At 37.3% G+C, this 18,281-nt stretch overlaps 1 protein-coding gene across 1 annotated transcript in view; it reads left to right on the forward strand.

The window, feature by feature from the left end:
• Nucleotides 1-18,281, forward strand: part of KCNQ1 (potassium voltage-gated channel, KQT-like subfamily, member 1) — a 374,642-nt gene that overhangs the window by 122,336 nt on the left and 234,025 nt on the right. Inside the window, exon 12 of the mRNA XM_009328598.1 lies at nucleotides 3,383-3,503. Coding sequence (XP_009326873.1) covers nucleotides 3,383-3,503 — 121 coding nt within the window. The remainder of the gene's footprint in view (nucleotides 1-3,382; nucleotides 3,504-18,281) is intronic.

Consider the following 18,281-nt stretch of genomic DNA (forward strand, 5'->3'; position numbering starts at 1 on the left):
CCCATGTCTCTTTATTTTATGTGCATCTTTACTCTGACTCAGATTGTCAGCGCTCCTGGCCATCCTTTTCCGCAGACCAGCAGTCTTCCAGTGCTCCTTCCTCTCCAGGTAAAGCTCATAATATTTCATTGCTTCATCACCTTTGTTAATTACTAAATCTTTGCAATGCTCTGTCTGGAGTTGCCTGCTGTGGCAAAGAAAATTATAGTGCTGTTTTTTAAAGAAAGCACAGGCATGTCAGTAGAATTTTGAGTTTGGAAAGTTGTTCAGGTTGTAAATTGCAAATGTTTAAATAAAACCAGAAATTTTCTGCAGAACAGAGGTATTTTCTAAGTGCATTAATTAAAACTCAGATTTTTCCATGAAAAATGCTTTAGTGTTTTAAATTTTTTGTCTGTGCTTGCAAAAAAGGCAGTGTAAAATATTTTCTGTCTTACTAGCCAAATACTACCAGAAAAGCATCTGCATACATGTCATACTGTATATAAAATTGTTGTGTTGGTAATACAGAAAACCTATCAGTAATTTCTTGTGTTTATAATCCTCGATTGAAAGTTCATAGAATCGTAGAATGGTTTGAGTTGGAAGGGACCTTTAAAGGTCATCTAGTCCAACCCCCCTGCCATGGGCAGGGACACCTTCAACTAGAGCAGGTTGCTCAAAGCCCTATCCAGCCTGACCTTGAATGTTTCCAGAAAGTTTAGAATTTCTGTTTTAAAATAGGGGTTCGCATGTTGAGGGGAGTGTATTTTCTGCCATTTCAAAGTAGTACTTGGCTCAGCATTATCAGTTGGATAGTCTACTATAGTTGCTGCTGCTACTCATCAAAAATAGAGAAAATAAAGCTTGGGGACCCCTGAATTATAGTGACTATCCCTTGCTACACCTGTTTCCTGTTTCTTTTCACTCATTATTATCCATTGAAAATGAGTTTCTAAAGTTTCCTTTTTTTTTCCCCCCGTTTAGCCTACTTATTTAGAAATTTAGTGTCTTTTTTTAACACTGCTTTGTGAGTAAGACTCCTCCAAAGTCAAATGGCTATGAATTTGTTTTTATAAATAAAAAAAATATGCTGCAGCAGCATATGCTCCCTAGTGCTCTGCTTGAGCCTTGTTTCAAGGCACTTTGTGGCAGGGAAGCTCTCATTAATGCCATGTTCTTTTCTTGGTCCCTCCTCCCTCTCTGTGCAAGCAGGTTGCATGGTAGTGTTTTGGAGTCGTTCCTCCTTCATGTTGGAAGCAGCAACATACATTTAAGAATAAGAGCATAAAAAGCCAAGGGCTGCACTGGTCACCAGAACAGGCTGATCTTGGTTATGATCTTCTTAGAAAATTTTAAAATAAAAAGAGGGAGGGAGATACCATGTTTGCCTCATATTAAGCAGCTCTTCATCTTTGTATTCTCAGATAACAGCGCTTTCAAATAGGCTGAGGTACAGTCTTGACTTTCTTGTTCCTTTTTCATTGTGCCACTCCCTCTCTCCACTCCCATGAAACTGGAAAACAATAACTGTGAATGATCCAGGAATAGCTGTTTCTGCAAATCCACTTGTGTACTGTGTGTATTTTATCTCTCATAAGCATGATTTAGTGAGTATTCAGCAAACACTTTACATGGTTTTAAGTTCAGCAGTTTTATCACTTGTCATCAGGAAAACTAAAAAGGCTGTGAGTCATCCTTTCCTAGAAACTGGAAAAGTTTCATTTGTATCTTGTAGAAATTAAAACAGTGAAAATTAATTTAAAGCCAAAAGGAGTCTGTTTTAAAGACATTTTGCTGCATATCTGAATCTGGAAGAATTTTGCTTGTTTCACAGCCACTATCTTGGATGATGGCTACAGCAAAGTGATTAAATAACATGATACTAAAACCAAAAATAGGAAGCTAACATTTGCTAAAACTTACTATAGAATTTTCATTTTTTAAGTGCTGCAAGTGGCTCCTGCTTTTAATAATTTTGTCTCCTAGCAGTTGTCTCTTTTTTACTGTGATTTCAGAGGTCTTCCTCTCCTATTACAAGTTCTGGAAAGCAGACTTTCCCATTGTAATTTTGAATGGCCATGTGCCTGATGATATAATAACATCTTCTCTTCTGATTATTTGTAAAAGTTCAAATCCATTTCTGCCATATGAAGATACCTACTTACTTGAGTAAAGTGGTTGCATTTTAAAAAAAATTTGTTTCCTGATATGCCCACTTCTATTCTCATTAAATTCAGCTACATTTAAGTTAGCTGTTTCTGTTGTATTCCTTTAGCTTTCATGTTGCATTTTGGCAGGGCGTTATTTACTGTTATATTATAAAGTATTTTATTTAATACAGTAGAGACTTTATAAATTACAACATTACAATTATTTCATTGAATGATCCAGCCAGTTGCACAGATAAAGATTTCTATGGAGGTGTCACAGTCTACCTATGATTTCTACAGAATTTTACTTGCTGTTTTTATTCTCCATAAAATTCATTTACAGTCATGTGTAAATACAATAGTGGTTTTATTTATGTGCAAATTTTGTGGCTTCTCTAACAAATGTTAGGACCATGCTGGAAAAAGCACTTAGGGTTCTTAATGTTAGAGGCTGGCAGAATTTAGGAGCCTGAGTTTAAAAATGAAATCTGTAATACTCTGCCTAATTTCTTGGATGCATGAAAGTGTTGGTATACAAGTAACTTTGCCACTAAAAATTTTCAATAACTGAAGTTCTGTGAAATGGCCTTCCCACTAAGGACCTCATCTTGGATGAACTGAACATCTTGCCACCTGTCTCATGTCTGGGCTCAAAGATGAGGCATCCTTGTGCCTAAGGGTGAGAGGGTTTGGGAACCAGTAGACAGGCTCAGACAGTGCATTACAGGAGCTGACTGCTCACTGTGAAAAGGCACCTTTGTTGTTCTAGGCCTGGCTTCTTGATCTTAGTCACAGTAATTACATCCCAGAAACTGGTATTATAAACTAAAACATGAAGTAGAGATGATATAAAAAGGAACTGATCTTGTCATTGAATTGCAGTCATGCACTGTCGCTGTAAAGCGGTGGTCCATGGTATGGCTGAGTATTGTACAATAAGTTTTATAATGCATGAAGCTGCCTGTGATATAGGTACTCGACATTCTAGTGTATGAGGAGTATGAACAATAAAAAAAAGAAAAAAAGTATTAGCTTTAAGTCTTCAGCAGAAGTTAAAATTCCTTGGGTAGAAGAAGAGTTAAAGTTTTACTTTTCATGAAGTCTGCGGTATATGCAATTTTTTTGTAGTAACTTTGTTTTCAATATTCTGTTAAAATGTACAGTATTTCAGAGATCCAAATGAGTGGTAGACCTTTCTTGAAAAAGACGAATGCTATTACTTTAACTGTTATCTGCATGTTTCCTCACAGTGAAAAAAAGCCCGACGTTTTTAGATGTGAACACAGGACCCTTCATCAGGACCAACAGCTTTGCCGATGAGCTTGACCTGGAGGGTGAGACACTGTTGACCCCAATAACTCACATCTCACAGTAAGTCAAGGCTAGTGAATTGTGCATTAGTTGACTTAGACAAGAGAAGCCAATTCAGGTGGGAGGAGCTGAAATATGGAGCTGATAGGGCTATCTCAGATATTTGCGTCAAACTCTTTTTACCTTGAAGTTGGTGTATACTGTTCGAGTGCCAGTAAATCTTCGTGTTGACCTAAAGAAAAGTTCACTTGGCTGTGACACAAGGCTTTAGTTTTTAGCTAATGTCTCTGGGCAGCTGGTGGTTGATAGCCTCAAGATTTTTGCATGGAGACAATGTGTGGGAGTACTTGCCTGTTGAGAATTATATTACTCCCTCCACCATTTTCCAGTGGAATAGCTGTAAAGTGCAAATTTTTAAATACTACTCATATGAAATACCAGCCTTTCCCTTTCAGCAGCACCTTCTCTAATGGTCAAATGATGATCTGCATTGGAAGAAAAGACCTATTTTGATCTTTATTACTGCTTTGTGATATATAAAAATGATCTGAAATAGGCCTGTATTTTTTCTGTTGTTGTTTTCCTTTTTAAAAGAAGAGCTTCCACATACCCTTTATGCTCCAGGTTCTCAGATTATTCTAAAAAATTGAGAATTGCAAAAGATTTTTATTCAAATGCCTTAAAAAAAAAAAAAATTCTGCCATTGTTTAATTCAAACTCCTGACAAATTATTATCATTTACCATAGTAGATGTGTGACAGTATGTCCTCTAGCAGAGGAATGAGACAATATTTTCCCCTCCTATTCCTAGAAATCTGAGGATTTCTGCAGTGAAACCACAGAGGAAAATTCTTGGCATACTTGTATTTCTGAGGTACAAAACATGCAGAAATGCCTGCTGCCAATTTTCAGGACTTCTTCCTGTACAGTATAAATAGCAGAGAAGCACAAACATACTTTTTATAGCCACTTTAGAAGGGCATTTTTTAAAAAAAGTAGGTTTGGGAGGACTCTTCCCTGCCCCCAAGCAAAAGGGCTTGCATTTTCAGCTGAATATTGTACATGTACATATATTTGTAGTCAGAGGATTTAGGAGACTTGTATTCTGGAAGATTTCTTAGTGGTACAAGCAGGAGGAGGAAGTCATAAATTTCCTCAAGCCTTAGACAAGAACAACGGAGCAGCAAAACCAGATCTAGAAGTTTCCTTTGCGTAGCTTTTTTTAAACTTTAATTTACCACAACATTGCAGGCTTTCTTTAAGAGAAATAAGCTTTGGTACTAGGAGTTTTCATTATTCTTTTTGGATTTGGGAATGATTTAGTTATTTCTCATTGTGACCTTCAGTGATACGTTTTTAATAATAAGGTGCTCCATCACTTTTAAGTCCAACTTGTGTAACAGCTGAGATTTTTTTTTTCCTATGAACTACTTGTGGGAGACCTTAGCATATAGGTAATGTGTATCAGCTGAAGAACCTTACCAAATTAACACCCTAGTCTTTTAGTAACATATATTTCTCTTTTACTTCCTTAATTTTTAGTTGTAACCTTTATTGAAATCTCCCTAGATTGCTCTAGGTCATGAGTGATGGGATGGTACAAAACATGTCCCCACATATGGCTTGAATTGAGTCTCTGCTAGGGTGGAAGAAAACGGAAGTCATTGTTTCTTTTAAGACTTCGGTTTTAGATTCAAAACTGGATAAATTGGATTAAATGCAAAACTGGATAAAATATTAATCAAAATGTGTCTCTCTGAAGCATGGGTGCCCAAATGTTGTAGAGCCTGAGAACTGTTCATTTAGAAGTGCATTTACTTTGTACGCAGTTTATTAAAAAGCCTGAAACAATGCCAGATCAGCCTACTATAGATGTAAGGGTTTGGCAAAAAGTTAGTGAAAACCCTGTGTTTTGTAATCTCAGTTGGAGTATTGGCATTCAGGTAAACAGATATTCCCAAATATTTTGAAATGCAAAATATTCTAATGTTTGTTTTACTGTTGGGTTGTGCATTTGAGGTAGTTGAAAAGCAAGCTGCTGTGCTGCGTTTCACTGGGTACCCGTGTTGCTGGATGCTGAAGACCAGTCAATTTCCATGAATTATTTAGACAGATGCTTCTTTTTCATTCTTCATTTCAAAGTCCTAGGGAACCAATATTTATGAGCTGGTTACACTTGTTAGTAGGACCTGCATGTTAGACGTGGGCATAGAATTAAGGATCAAATTTAGAATTGTGCAATAGATATATCTCTTTGTGCAAAGCCATGTCCTAATTTTCTGTAGCGTAAAAGTGGTTAGTCAGATTATTATTTCAGATCCATGTCTTTGTGTTTTTAATTCAGGCTTGAAAGTTATGCTGTGCCTGAGAGAATCTAGGATGAAGTATTTTGTTCTGATGTCCCCAGATGTGAAGCATTTTATTTCCTTAAAGCCATCATATATACAGTATGATTGCTCCAGATTTGTTGATAAGGAAATAAGCAACCATATGCAAGTCTAAACCCAAGTACTTAACAAAAATACAGCACCAGCTATGAAAACAAATTAGTATGGAAAAGTCAAATTAAGTGCAAATATCTCTAGTTTCAGGTCTTAAAAGCCATTCATACTCTATTAGAGGAACAGAAGCATGAAGACAGTTTCAGAAGTGGAAGCATAATATAAAAAACACTTGATCTAAGGATGCTTGGATTTGGGATTCGTAGAACTATTTCCTGGTCAATTATATTTTTATTGCAACATATGAATTAGCTTATCTATAAACCACGGAAAGGTGACTCCAGAATAAACATTCATTTTTTGAAAGTCATAAATACATGAGTAAATATTACATAGTTAATTGGAGACATGCAATTAGAAAGTGACTTTTAGTTGACAGTATGAAAAATATTTCCTTTTGACAGGTAGTGTAAATCTGGCAAAAGTGTGGGGTACCTACTGTGTTACTGACAGGCAAACACTTGGCATCGTTGTGGCTTAAAAAAAGAATGAGGCTAAGTTTGTTTTCTCACTTGCATTACATCATGGAAAGAAAATGCCATCTTTCAGCTCTTATGGCAAAGGGCTTTAGGCTTCTAGGCCTAAAGTCCCCTTTAAATTGAATTTCAGTGCCCTGCTTGCTTATGCAAAAATTATTCTCTTTTTGTAAATGTAGGTGCATATTCTCACTGAATTTAATAGGACTGTTTTGTCTAATAATAAAAATGCAGGTGTGCGGTTTTTTGCAGGACATACTTCTGTTTTTAAATCTGTTTTGAAATAAACGTTGTACTAATTGTGGCCCTATTTCTGTGGAATTAGAAATGGAAAATCTTTCATGTGGAAAGATTACTGCACCAGTTAATTGTTTGTCAGTATCACTTTGAGGAAACTAAAATAATAATAGAAGCACTTTGAGACCTGATGTTCAAACAGGAAAGGGATTAAAATGTCATAGCAAAAACAGCTTTGCAGCAGGTGCATGCAGAAATATAGAATAACATAGCAGTGCATGGAAGAGTGATTGCACTTTTCCTTCTACGTGAAGAAGTCTTATAAGCAGAAAATGCAGATTTGAGCAGAGCAATCTGTGTAATTAGCTATTATGGATCTCACCTATAAAATGAACTGTAACAGTTTAAAGAATGCAGTACACAGTGTGTTGTTTGAGATAAGACTTGGCTCTTCAATGGTTTGTTTAATGACTGTTGTGGTCTGTTCTGTTGTAAAAGTGAAATAGGAAACTAGACTGTAGCAATACCACACCTCTCCTTTGGACTTCTCGCTGTTTTCTTTCTCTCTAATCAGTGCGTTCCCATATTGTCTTCGGTTCCCTGTTTCACTTTGTTGGGTCTTTTGTTCTATTTGCATTTTAAAGCAGTGGAAAATCGATGCTACTTGTAGCTGAGCCTCAGCTACCAAGAGGTTCTTTCCCTGTGTTTGTATAATTGTTTAATTTCAGCACCCTTTTTAACTTTACATTTGACATTAGCTGAAGTAACAAAAGAAATTAACCAAGCTTCTAAGCATACAAATGGGGGAGAAGGGGAGAAGTGAGTGAAATCGAGCTGAACAAGGGAGAGAAGAAAATAATTAAGAACTCTCAATCTAATATATCTTTATATAAATATTGCTCATCTCTTTAAAGAAGTTTAAAGAGAGCTCTGCATTCTCCGTGGATCTTTCAGAAATGCTACTGAATCAAAAATAAGCTAATGTCTGTTAGTTCTGTAGTTTCCCATTCTTGGGGTTCAGGAGCTCATCGGACAGTGATTTGTTTAATCAGTTCTGATGTATAAATATATTTCTTTCTGCTGCTTAATATGAGTAACTTTTTAGGGAAATACTGTCTCTAAATGTATTGTAAATTTACTGCAGAAATTGAAACATAAATCAAAGGTCGTCTGTGGATACTGTATTTAAACTCTTTATATATAAGTAGCAGCTCGATTTTTCATAAACTTTAAGGAAACTGGGGAGACCCCTTGAACAACTCATACCTAGTTCTATCACCTTGACTATCATACCAAACGAGTACTTGCTGTCATAAGACTATGTAAACCAATATACTCTCTAACTATGCAAATTGCTGGCAAAATTCTTGATCTTTAAATTGTGAGTATGGTATTCTTTCATATACATTTTTCTCTCTAATATTTTTTTAAAGAATTACTGTGGATCCAGCTGACTTCAGGGAATGTATTTCTTGCTGAAAGCAGTTGCTAACATCGCACATTTGTGATCCTGTTATTGTCTATATGGTCAAAATAACAATAATTCTTGATGTTTTAATGACTCTTCCCCACATGTTTCATGGTGAAAATAAATTTCATTAGTTAAGGATTGGTTTTGTCAGTATACATATAAAAATTTTTTTCAGTGGAGACTTTCTTGCAAAGGTATACTGCTGTGATCTTAGAGTTAATACAGTAGGCTTACAATAAAATAAAGCATTAGGTTAAAAACAAAAAGCACTTTCTTGTTGTTAAGTGTATTTCCATCCTGAAAAAATTCTGTGTTGTGATATCAGCTTTATCTTCTCTATCATCTCCGTCAGCGTCTCAGGTGTGGTAGAGAGCCTTTTAGGCATTGTATTAGGAGTGAATGGGGGGCTCTAATAGTGGAGGTGGTGTTAAAAATAAACCCTTCTTTGTTAAACAGCGTGATAAATGGAATAATTAAGCAAACAAATTTAGTGCTTTTTAATAATTTCCAGATTAAGAGGAAATGATAACAGATGGATCTTTCTGAATGATTGAAATGAATGTTTTTGAACATTTTGAAATATAATTTAAATAATTGAAATAAAGTGTGCTGGTAAACACCGAGTGCAGTGTCCATGGTGCTGCAGTTACCACTGGCTTTTCTTGGAAATAATATTTCCTTTCTTTCTTCTATAAGGCTTTTATTGTGTTCTATGTTTTAATTACCAGCATATAATCTGTAGGCATGAGATATAACCACATTGCCTAGAACAAACAGTCCTGAATGTGTTATAACTGTCTCTTCTGTTGGATTATCAGTGAGTGGAATTCCTATTTGCTTTGATTTGCTAGCTCATATTGTAAAAGATTCCTGCTTTTATCTTCCTCTTCTATGCCAAAATGACCCTCTGAAGTCTGAGCAAATATTTCTTTTTCACTCTCGAGTGGCCAGATGTAACAGCTGACTTCTGCTGTCACAAGAATTCTCTCTGAAATGCTGCTAACAATATTTAAACCATGACTTGCCTGGGGTTCATTTTATCATTAATGACAGGGCATGTTAGAAGAATAACAGTGATAGCAACTATGTGTAAGAACATGCTTGAGTTAAGACCAGAGCTTAATGTTCAAACGTCGCTGGTTACTGTTATGTGCTTTTATTCCAGTCATTTACGTAACTTGCAACAGGGAAGTCTTCACTGTTTGCTGTATGGCTGGGCATCGTGCCTTTTTAATTCGGCACACTTCAGTATGTCATCAAACTCCCTTAGGTATGCTGCTTACAATCTCTGCTGATTGAATAGTTTGCTAAAAAGGGGGAGGACTGTTTCCCTGAGTTATTCCCTTTGGTATGGAAAAGCATCTTTATATCCTGTGCTTTTGTTATAAATTGACCACAAACTTGGCCATAGAAATTGACCCTAGAACTCTGGACATATCAGGAATCTGATTTTTCTCATCTATTCAGCTGCTTTGAGCTACTTGAGGATGTGAAGTGTCCCTAAAGCTGGTTTAACAAGCCATCAGGAAAGTTCCTTTTTCAGAAGGAAACTCCAGAATGGTGGTAAACAACATACTGTAATGATTTCAGTGTCATCATCCCATTCTGGTTTCTCGTTGCAGGTTGCATGGGAGGGGAAAAGAGCTGCGGCAATCCAGTCCTAAATATGGCTAATCCTTTAAGTGAGCAATGATCAATGCAGTATACTCATCAAAAAGGACTCAAAGTGCCTCTGATTTAAGTTAAGAAATTATTAGTTTGCTAGGTAGTCCCAGTTTTAGGGGGCTGCAAAGCTTGTCTGCAGCTCAAGAGCTAGCTGGTTGTAGTAGAGCAGGACGTAAGAAAACTTGTCTCTTAAATGTTGAAAGGCAAATGGGTATTTTAGTATGTTCGTCATACTTTATAAGAACTTCGTTTCTGGCTTACGAGTATTGATACCAGCTAGAAGCACTGCCAAAATAGCTATGGCATTCCCACTGTAGCAATGAGCTAATAGTACCAGTGTCATGCATTTTCGTGTGCAGCTGCCCTCATTCAAAATCACTGTAAATTCTTCCCTGCACCTGAAGAGTACTGTAGCCACTGCTGTGCTGAGACAAACGTGATACCTTGTTTCCAGGTGCTATTGCATCTATCTGCCTGTATATATTTAATCTGTCATCCTACACCTAGATTGGAAGCTCTTTGAGTTGGGGACTGTTGTTGTTCTGTGTTTGCATAATATCTAATAGGTGGGATCCCAGCACACAAACTGTTTCTGTGTTCTGCATCCAATGTCTGCTACAGAGGTGGCTAAAGTTGACTGATTGTGTCTTCCATGATACAGGCAGCTATTTATAATCTTTGTTTTTTATAGATGGATTACCTGAGATGTGCTGAAGACTTGGGCAGATCTTCATGGTGTCTTATTTCACCCTCCACACTGTAGCAACTGAGCTGCTTCCGACAGTGCAATAAGTAATGTGGCTAACATCTGTCCCATGTGGTTACTTGTTTCTTTTATCTTTAGGGAGAAGTTCTTATGTACTATGGTGGGTGGCTGCTTTTTTCATAGATTAGATAGTGTGTAGTTTACATCTATAGATCTGAAGACCAGAAGGGATAATTAGATCATCTCCTTTGATCTTGTAAAAGACAGGCTGTAGCGCTACATTGAGTTGAATGCAGCATTGCTGTGCTGTTTTCTTAATATGAGCAAAAACACAATGAAAGAATTTGTATTTCATTGTATTTCACAAGCTTAGAGAGTGAACAGGTGAAAAATTCAGGCAAGAGCCGAGAGTCTGCACTTTCATCTCTCCTTTTTATTTTATTTTAACTTTCTGTCTATTTATTTATTGGAGAGGGAAGTGCTATCATATACCGGTGCTGCTATTTGCCAGAAGGTAGTACTGGACAAGTATGTTCTGTATTAGAGGTTACAAGCCTTTATTAAATAATATTCTCATGATCTTTTCTCCCCTACTACAAATTGTTACTGATGTATTCAGGTACAGCGTAAAATTACTATTTGGCTATTTTATGTTACTGACATAGTATAAAAGTAATGTGTTGACTTTTCCTAGTGTACAAACTGTCTAGGCAGAAGCTAAGATAGCTTAGTTATTTCTTTTATGTTGCAGATGAACGTTGCATTCCTTGGTCTCCAAGTGCTGGCTTACATCTTGATTGATGTTAAGTAATTAAACCAGACTCCAGCTGCTTAGTGATTCAGAAGTACAGGGCTCCTATGCTGTAAAAACAACAAGCAACTCCCCACTTACTAACTTTTATCATTGTTTACTTTGGGCACCATGCAGAATAATAAGTGCAAAAACTTTTTTGGGGGGAGAGGGGGGGAGACAGTAAAAATGTCCCACTTTTATCTAGCATTTTAAAAAGTTAAATTTATGATCATCTTGAGTTAACTCCAGAATTAAAATTCAAAGCATAAACATTTTGTTTCTGAGGATGGAGGATGGCTTTACTTTTTGTTTAGATGCAGTGGATATACTAGAAGAAGCTAAAAACTTGAGTAGTTTATAATGTGCGCGCTTCTTTTGTTGGGAGTTATATTATTCAATAAACAGGATAGAAATTTGGTTTAATGTTTTATTAATTTTATGACGAATAATAGTTTTCTACTAATGTGGTAACAAAATATTCATTATGAAGTTGTAAAATTTAATGCTTTTAAATAGCAGTTAAATTAGCATACTTCAAAATCTACGGGCAGCATTATGCCCACATATGCTGCATATACTATGCTAATCAGCGTAGCAAACATACCTGGGTTTGGCATCATGGCTCTCCAGCAAGAGTCGATCTGATATCAGTACAAGGTTGTAGGAATGCCTGTTGAGATTGATATGTGCCAAACAAGACACATAGTTGACCACTGTGATTTGTTCCATGTGCAGGTACAAACTAGTAAATGAACATTTTTTAGCAAAATTATAATTCTAATATTGGTCAAAATGTTAGCGTTTGTGAATTACTTTTTTTATTAATGAAATGATAGCTGTGGATGTGAGTGTAGTTACAGATATCTGTGTTTGGGGCAGGCAGAGCTGGAAACCAACACAGCATAGCAAGCAAATAGTTTGTCTAATGTATTTTTGATCTAATCATCTAATTCCAAGCTCAACTATCAAATCCAGGCATGAAACGTTATGGTATTAAAAACCAATAGCACGTGTGACCCAAGGGACCTTTGTATTTTAATACTTGGATAACATTTAATTTCTAATGAGGTCTTGTGAGAGCATCTTTTGTAGTAAAGTGCATTATGTTGGAAAAATGGAAATCAACAGGTGGTTTAAATATTGCTGAATAGTGCAACAGGACAGCAATGCTGAAGGAAAGTACCTTTTTCTAACAGTATTAATGGACAGGGAAACAATTCCAAAAGGTGCAAATGGGTTAGTTTACCTGCTGTAATACTATAATCGTTCAGGAAATTGTATGCTGTACATTCTGTGGGTAAAAGTGATCTGAAAATTGCTTGAACATATTATCAATACAAGTTGATTTTTCCTATTAACTTCATTCCACAGTGTTTGACAAAGATAAATATTGCAGTTGCAGGTTTTTTCACAAGTAAATGCTGCTCCCAGTATGACCAGGACCCAGTTCAGAATTAATGTAGTATTTTCCTCTTGCTGTACTTCTCTGGAAATCCTTTTACAGCATTGACACATTAAAGAGTTTCTTCTGCACCTTCTGTTTCTGATCACTATTTGATGATTTTTTTCTGAAGTTAAAAACATGTTCAAGTATGCTTGACACCCTACTGATGTAGCAAAGCTTACTGCGATGGAGGGTTTTGTTTGAAACGTTTGCTATAAAGTAGGGAGCTCTATGCATCCCTTGGATGCTGGATGCAGCATGCCTGGCCTTGGTTGCTTGCCCTGGACAGGGAGCCCATGGGAGGTCATGGAGCTGCTGACTGAAATTTACTTTCTTTGTGTGACTGCAAGGACTGAAAATAGTTGTGATTTCACTCAGTGTCTCGGGGACTTTCTGTTGTTCCCATGTGTAGAACGGTATGTTTTGTTTTACTCACCGCAGGAAGTTAAACTGGGAAAAGCTAAAGCATTTTCTTTGTGTTGCAGACAAAATACTTTAAATACCTTACAGAAGTTGTCAGCCTGTTAGCAAACTAAAGGAAAGCAACTGACCTGTTGCTCATGGTTGTGTTTTGTTCTGTGTTTTTCTCAGGTTCCTGTATCACAGCCATTTCTGTGGTTACTGGGTGCCTCTTGGGATAAAAGTAAATACAGAAGCTAGTCATTGCTATGTCCAGTTACTCCTCTATGTCTGTCTTTCCCAAGGAAAAGATGTGTTCATATTCATTTTTTTCCCTTCTTCTCCACATGTAAAATGCATAAATATAATGTCAAAAGGGAAATGGATCAGAAAGTTGTAACTGTTGTTGTCGGTCTGCCTTCATGTGCTTTTGGTCAGGGGCCTGCCCCGCAACCAAGTCCTGTCTCCTGTGCAGCCAAGTGTCATTGGTATAGAAATGTCACTGTTCCTGAAAAGGGGAGTTATTGGGAGTTATTGGTGGGGATCCCAGGGACTTAATCTTTTAGGAATTTTGGGCCCGCATGAATTAAAGCCTTGAAAATAAAGGCAGGGGATGTTCAGTGTGACACAATATCTTGCACAGAGCCAATGAAGTGAGCAGAGCACAGCAAAAATGTAACACTGATTATGTGATTCTTGGTTTACGAGAGGTTGTCATGCTGTATTTTGTAGGTTCAGTGTGTTTTTTGAGGGATGGCACTTTCAGGCAGGCTAGATCCATAATACAGGCTGTGTATGAATGGAAAATACCAGGGGATGCCAAAAATGTTTTGCGGTCACTACAAAAGTTTCGTTTACATGCAGGAATATGAAGGGCGGTGAACAGACAGCTGTATCTGGTGAGATCTCGCATTTGGAAATTACTTGTTTGTCTACATCTGACAGTAAGTTCATGTCGATGAAACCTTTAACATACTGGCAGTGAAACTTATTTGAATTATCTCCATGATTATTTTTTTTTTCCTGTCGTGTAACTGTTACTCTGGAAAGCAGTTGAACCTTTGTAGCTTTTTTTTTTTTTAATCAATACCTATTTAGACACTGGCTAGAATTTGAGAACAGATCATAGACACCAAAGTCATAGCAGTGCTGCTGAAAATGTGACCCCTTTATGTATGGGATCTGATTTTTTCTTTTTTTAATAAAAGCAAACAAAAAATTATGAACAAACAGCTTTTTTGAGGGTATTATTTTATTATAGAAATAAGTCTAGTATTTAAAAATTATTTCCTCATTTTTATTTGATGCGGGAACTCCCAAATATCACAACATTCCTTAATATTGTGTGAAGAAAAGTACTAATTGAGTTCCAGGGCAACCAGTTTATACTCATGTTTGCCATACAGGCTTTCTCCATGCAAGTTAGCCCCTTGTTCAATGACTGCTGGGCCCTACCTTGCTTGTTTAAAAAACATTCTGCAGTAAGAGTGGGATCCAGAAGTGCTCGAACTCAGCATAAGTCTTCTCAAGTTGTAGGTTTGGCATGGTGGACTTCAGAGGCGTTAGGCAGTGCTGAATGGTTTGAAAATCCTCACAATCCATTATTTTAAAGTTGATTTTAACACAAAACGGACGCTTGTCTTGGGCTGTCCCACAGATGGTGAGACATGCAGGACAGCACCAGAGCGGTGCGTGATGTCAGTTTTCCTTTTGTTAGCGACATGAGCTGGCAGCAGTGCTTAGCTGACCACAGTTGGGGTTGAAAAACCAAAGAAACAAGCTTTGTGTGAAGCATTCGTTATTCACCTAGGTCTGCAAGTCAGGGGTCAAATTCCTTCCATTGTTGAATGTAAAGTGTTCAAGGGCTTTGTATTGGGAGCATAGGGAGGTTGCAGAGGTGAAATGCATCCTTTTCTTCTCCCTTCCTACCTAAAGTCTAGGATGCAGAGCTGCCACATGTGTGTGCTTTCATTGTGTTGGTTTCCAGAAACCCCACTCTGGATTTAGAGTCCTGCTATGGTTGGCAGTATGCATACAAACAACAAAAATGAGTCCTGTCTGGAGATGTTATGCTGTACCTGTTCCTCCTGAAAAGGGACCGAGACAGAAAGCTCAGTTTGAAAGCACTACTCTATCTTAGCACAGTATTGAGGAAAATTTGGCAAACTGGGATTAATAGACTGTATCGGGAGCTGTTGTTCTCCTGTACTCATCTGTTTTTAGAAAAAAATCACACTCTGATATTGAGAAAATCTGTTTCAGCAGCACAAACATTAATTTCTTCTCTTTCTTCTCTTTCCACCCTATACTCTTAGCTATTTTTCAAACTGTGCAACATTTAATGGTTCTTGTTATTACCTATTCCATAGAATAAATAATGCAGGGGAAATAGGAAGTCAGGTGCGTAATTAAACAGATGTTATAAAACTTCACGCATATTCTAGCTGTGATAAATACGCTAAAAAGTTGAAATGTCAGTCATTATTCTTCTTCTTGATTAATTACTTAGTACCTCAGAATGTTTAGGCTTTGTGAGAAATGTCTATACTTAGAAGGAAGGGTAAAGATTTGCATATGTGCTTTATCCTAGAGGATTTGCACTGTGCTTGCTGGTGTATATGGAGCCTATGCTGAGAACCGTGTGCATGGAAAGTACTATACAAGAAATAGCTGTGTTTGAGTCCTAAAATGGCTGCTGGGATAATAAATAATGGAGGGATGCAACCACAGTGTATTTGTTCTTCAGTGAATTTAGTAAGTGTTCTCAGTCCATCTGCTTTTTATTTTAGAAACCTAATCCGGTCCTGTCTATGTAAAATTTTCAGATACTAATTTGGAATGCATTTTTATCCACACCCTTTGTTACACTCTAGAATCTTGATCTTTTATATATTGGGTTTTTTTTTAAAAAAAAAAAAAAGCTATTTGCAGTCTTCCTTTTTTTTTTTTTTAGGCCACCCACACAGGGGCACCTGCCAGGTCTTCAGGGGTACTTCCTTTACTCTGTAGGACTCTGAAGTTTTCTGTAAGTGTGTGTGCTGTCTCTCATCCATTCATCATTATTACATCTTAATGTAGGTCTCAGGTTTGCTAAATTATGTTAAATCACTTCCATATTGAAACACATGAATAATTTTAAATCACTGTGTGCTGCAAACAGCAGGATCAGATTATTAGAGCTCTTAATTGTTTCTGTCTTTTTGTCTGAAGGCTTTTGGTCTTTTACTGTAAATTATGAACTGGCAAATAATGTATACTATAGGTCTTGTAGCATTACCACCAATGGCATATTTGAGACACGGTACATCTAGGATCTCTCTTTTTCTGAGGGAATTACAGTTTAAAGGTATGAACTTCTCAAAAGCAGTTCAGTATAAATCATACCTAATGGAGCTGTAGTCATTATAGTTTGCAGATCCCCTGAGAGACGAATGAATCATTAGAAATATTTGGATGGCAGGAGTCTGTAATTTGTTAATGACTTGCTTTATGCATGCAAGGTGTCCCTGTATCAGAAAGAACTGAAAGAAGGCAAAAAAAAAAAAAAAAGAGAGAAAGGGAGGAAAGGATAAAAGCAAGCCAAGAGTCTGAAGTCTGGGAATATTCACATCTAAATTGCAAGCTTTCGAGTTCTGTTCCTCTCTGATTAAGCAGAACATTTGTGTAGAATGCAGAACATATACAACATGCAGTAGAGAGATGAGATTGATAGCTATACAGAGTTACACGTAATGGAGAAAACATTCAAAGTGCATGTGGCAGTAGTGACAGATCTAGCATAGAGACTAAAAAAAAGAGATAGAGTTTTGATAGTAGAAAAGCAAAACGAGTTGGAAAGCTGTACCTTAATTACTGGCTTACCCTTGTCCCATCTGTACTTCCTCTGGTCAGCTCATTGAAAGGCCAGAGCATTACAAATGCCTAAACGAATTTTTCTGGGGGAGGGCTGGAGAGGAAGGGGACAAGTCTTGGAGATGCTGTGGTGAAGCAGATGGGTTGTGGGAGAAGGAGAGAGGAGGAAAGAGTAATTGAAGGATGTGAGCTTCAGTGAACAGGAAGGATAGTCGTATCAGCAGTGACAGGAGGAAACGAGCTGAGGATATGGGAGAAAAGTTGGCTGATCTTGATGATACCGTTGGACACATTTATGCTTGGAATGTGATGCCTTTAATTCTTTTGGCATTGGTGTATTTCAGAGACTCAGATCATTAAAGTTGTCTTGATGGCTTCGTATTTTTCAGATATTAAATTTGTGATACTGCATTCTAGACACCTTAGTACTTGGTACTCTTCTAGGAACTGTGCAGATGTGGGTGTATGTTCAGAAGCAACTTCCAGGAAATTAACTTCATCATTTTTTCTCCTACATCTCTATCCAAAAGCTTCCAGTTTCCTGATACAGAACTGTGAGATCTGCTGTGAACAATACTGATCTTTTAGAATATGCTGCTTGTTTCCATCAGTTCAACTCAGTTCTTATCTGCTTAGTTTCAATTCTTCACTTTTTCACCTCAGTGTTTCCCTTTCCAAGGTTCAGTGGAACACCTTGGCCCAGCATTTCTCCCCGTGCCAGTGCTTCGTTCTGCCTCCAGACTTCTATGTAGGGAAGACATTGGAGTTCTGCAGATAGGAAATTATTTCTTTCTTCCCTGTTCACCTTGCCTACCATCACTCCTAACTAGTGTGTGTGCTCACACAGGGCATGTGCCAGTAGGCCAGAGAGATGGCTGCTTCCTTAAAAGAAAGGGCGGGAGTGCCTGATGGCTCTACAAGCTTTAGAGAGCACCAAGGGAAAACTGAAGGGGAGACCCATGAGCTGAAGTCAGTGCTGAAGGCCAAAGGGCAAGCAGTCTGGTAGTTTGGATAACAATTCATATAACAGTGCTTTTTGTTTTAGCTTTGTCAAAAACTGATAGATGGGTGAAATGGGCAAAAATGAGGCATTTTCTGTGGCTGTATTCTGTCCTAAGTTGTTTTTGGGGAAAAGTTCTAGTTAAGTCTTCTGACTCACTTTTTATGCTGCTTTTCAAAGATTGTCTTCCTTGGCCAGAGGGCGTCTCTTATTTATTTATTTAAATTTCCTTTCTCCTAGTCATAAAGAAAGGCACCCAGTTCTTCCCTTGGTTCTTGATTGCAAACATCTAAT

This window comes from Pygoscelis adeliae, unplaced genomic scaffold (assembly GCF_000699105.1).
Source record: "Pygoscelis adeliae isolate BGI_AS28 unplaced genomic scaffold, ASM69910v1 Scaffold166, whole genome shotgun sequence".
In the NCBI taxonomy this organism is placed as follows: domain Eukaryota; kingdom Metazoa; phylum Chordata; class Aves; order Sphenisciformes; family Spheniscidae; genus Pygoscelis; species Pygoscelis adeliae.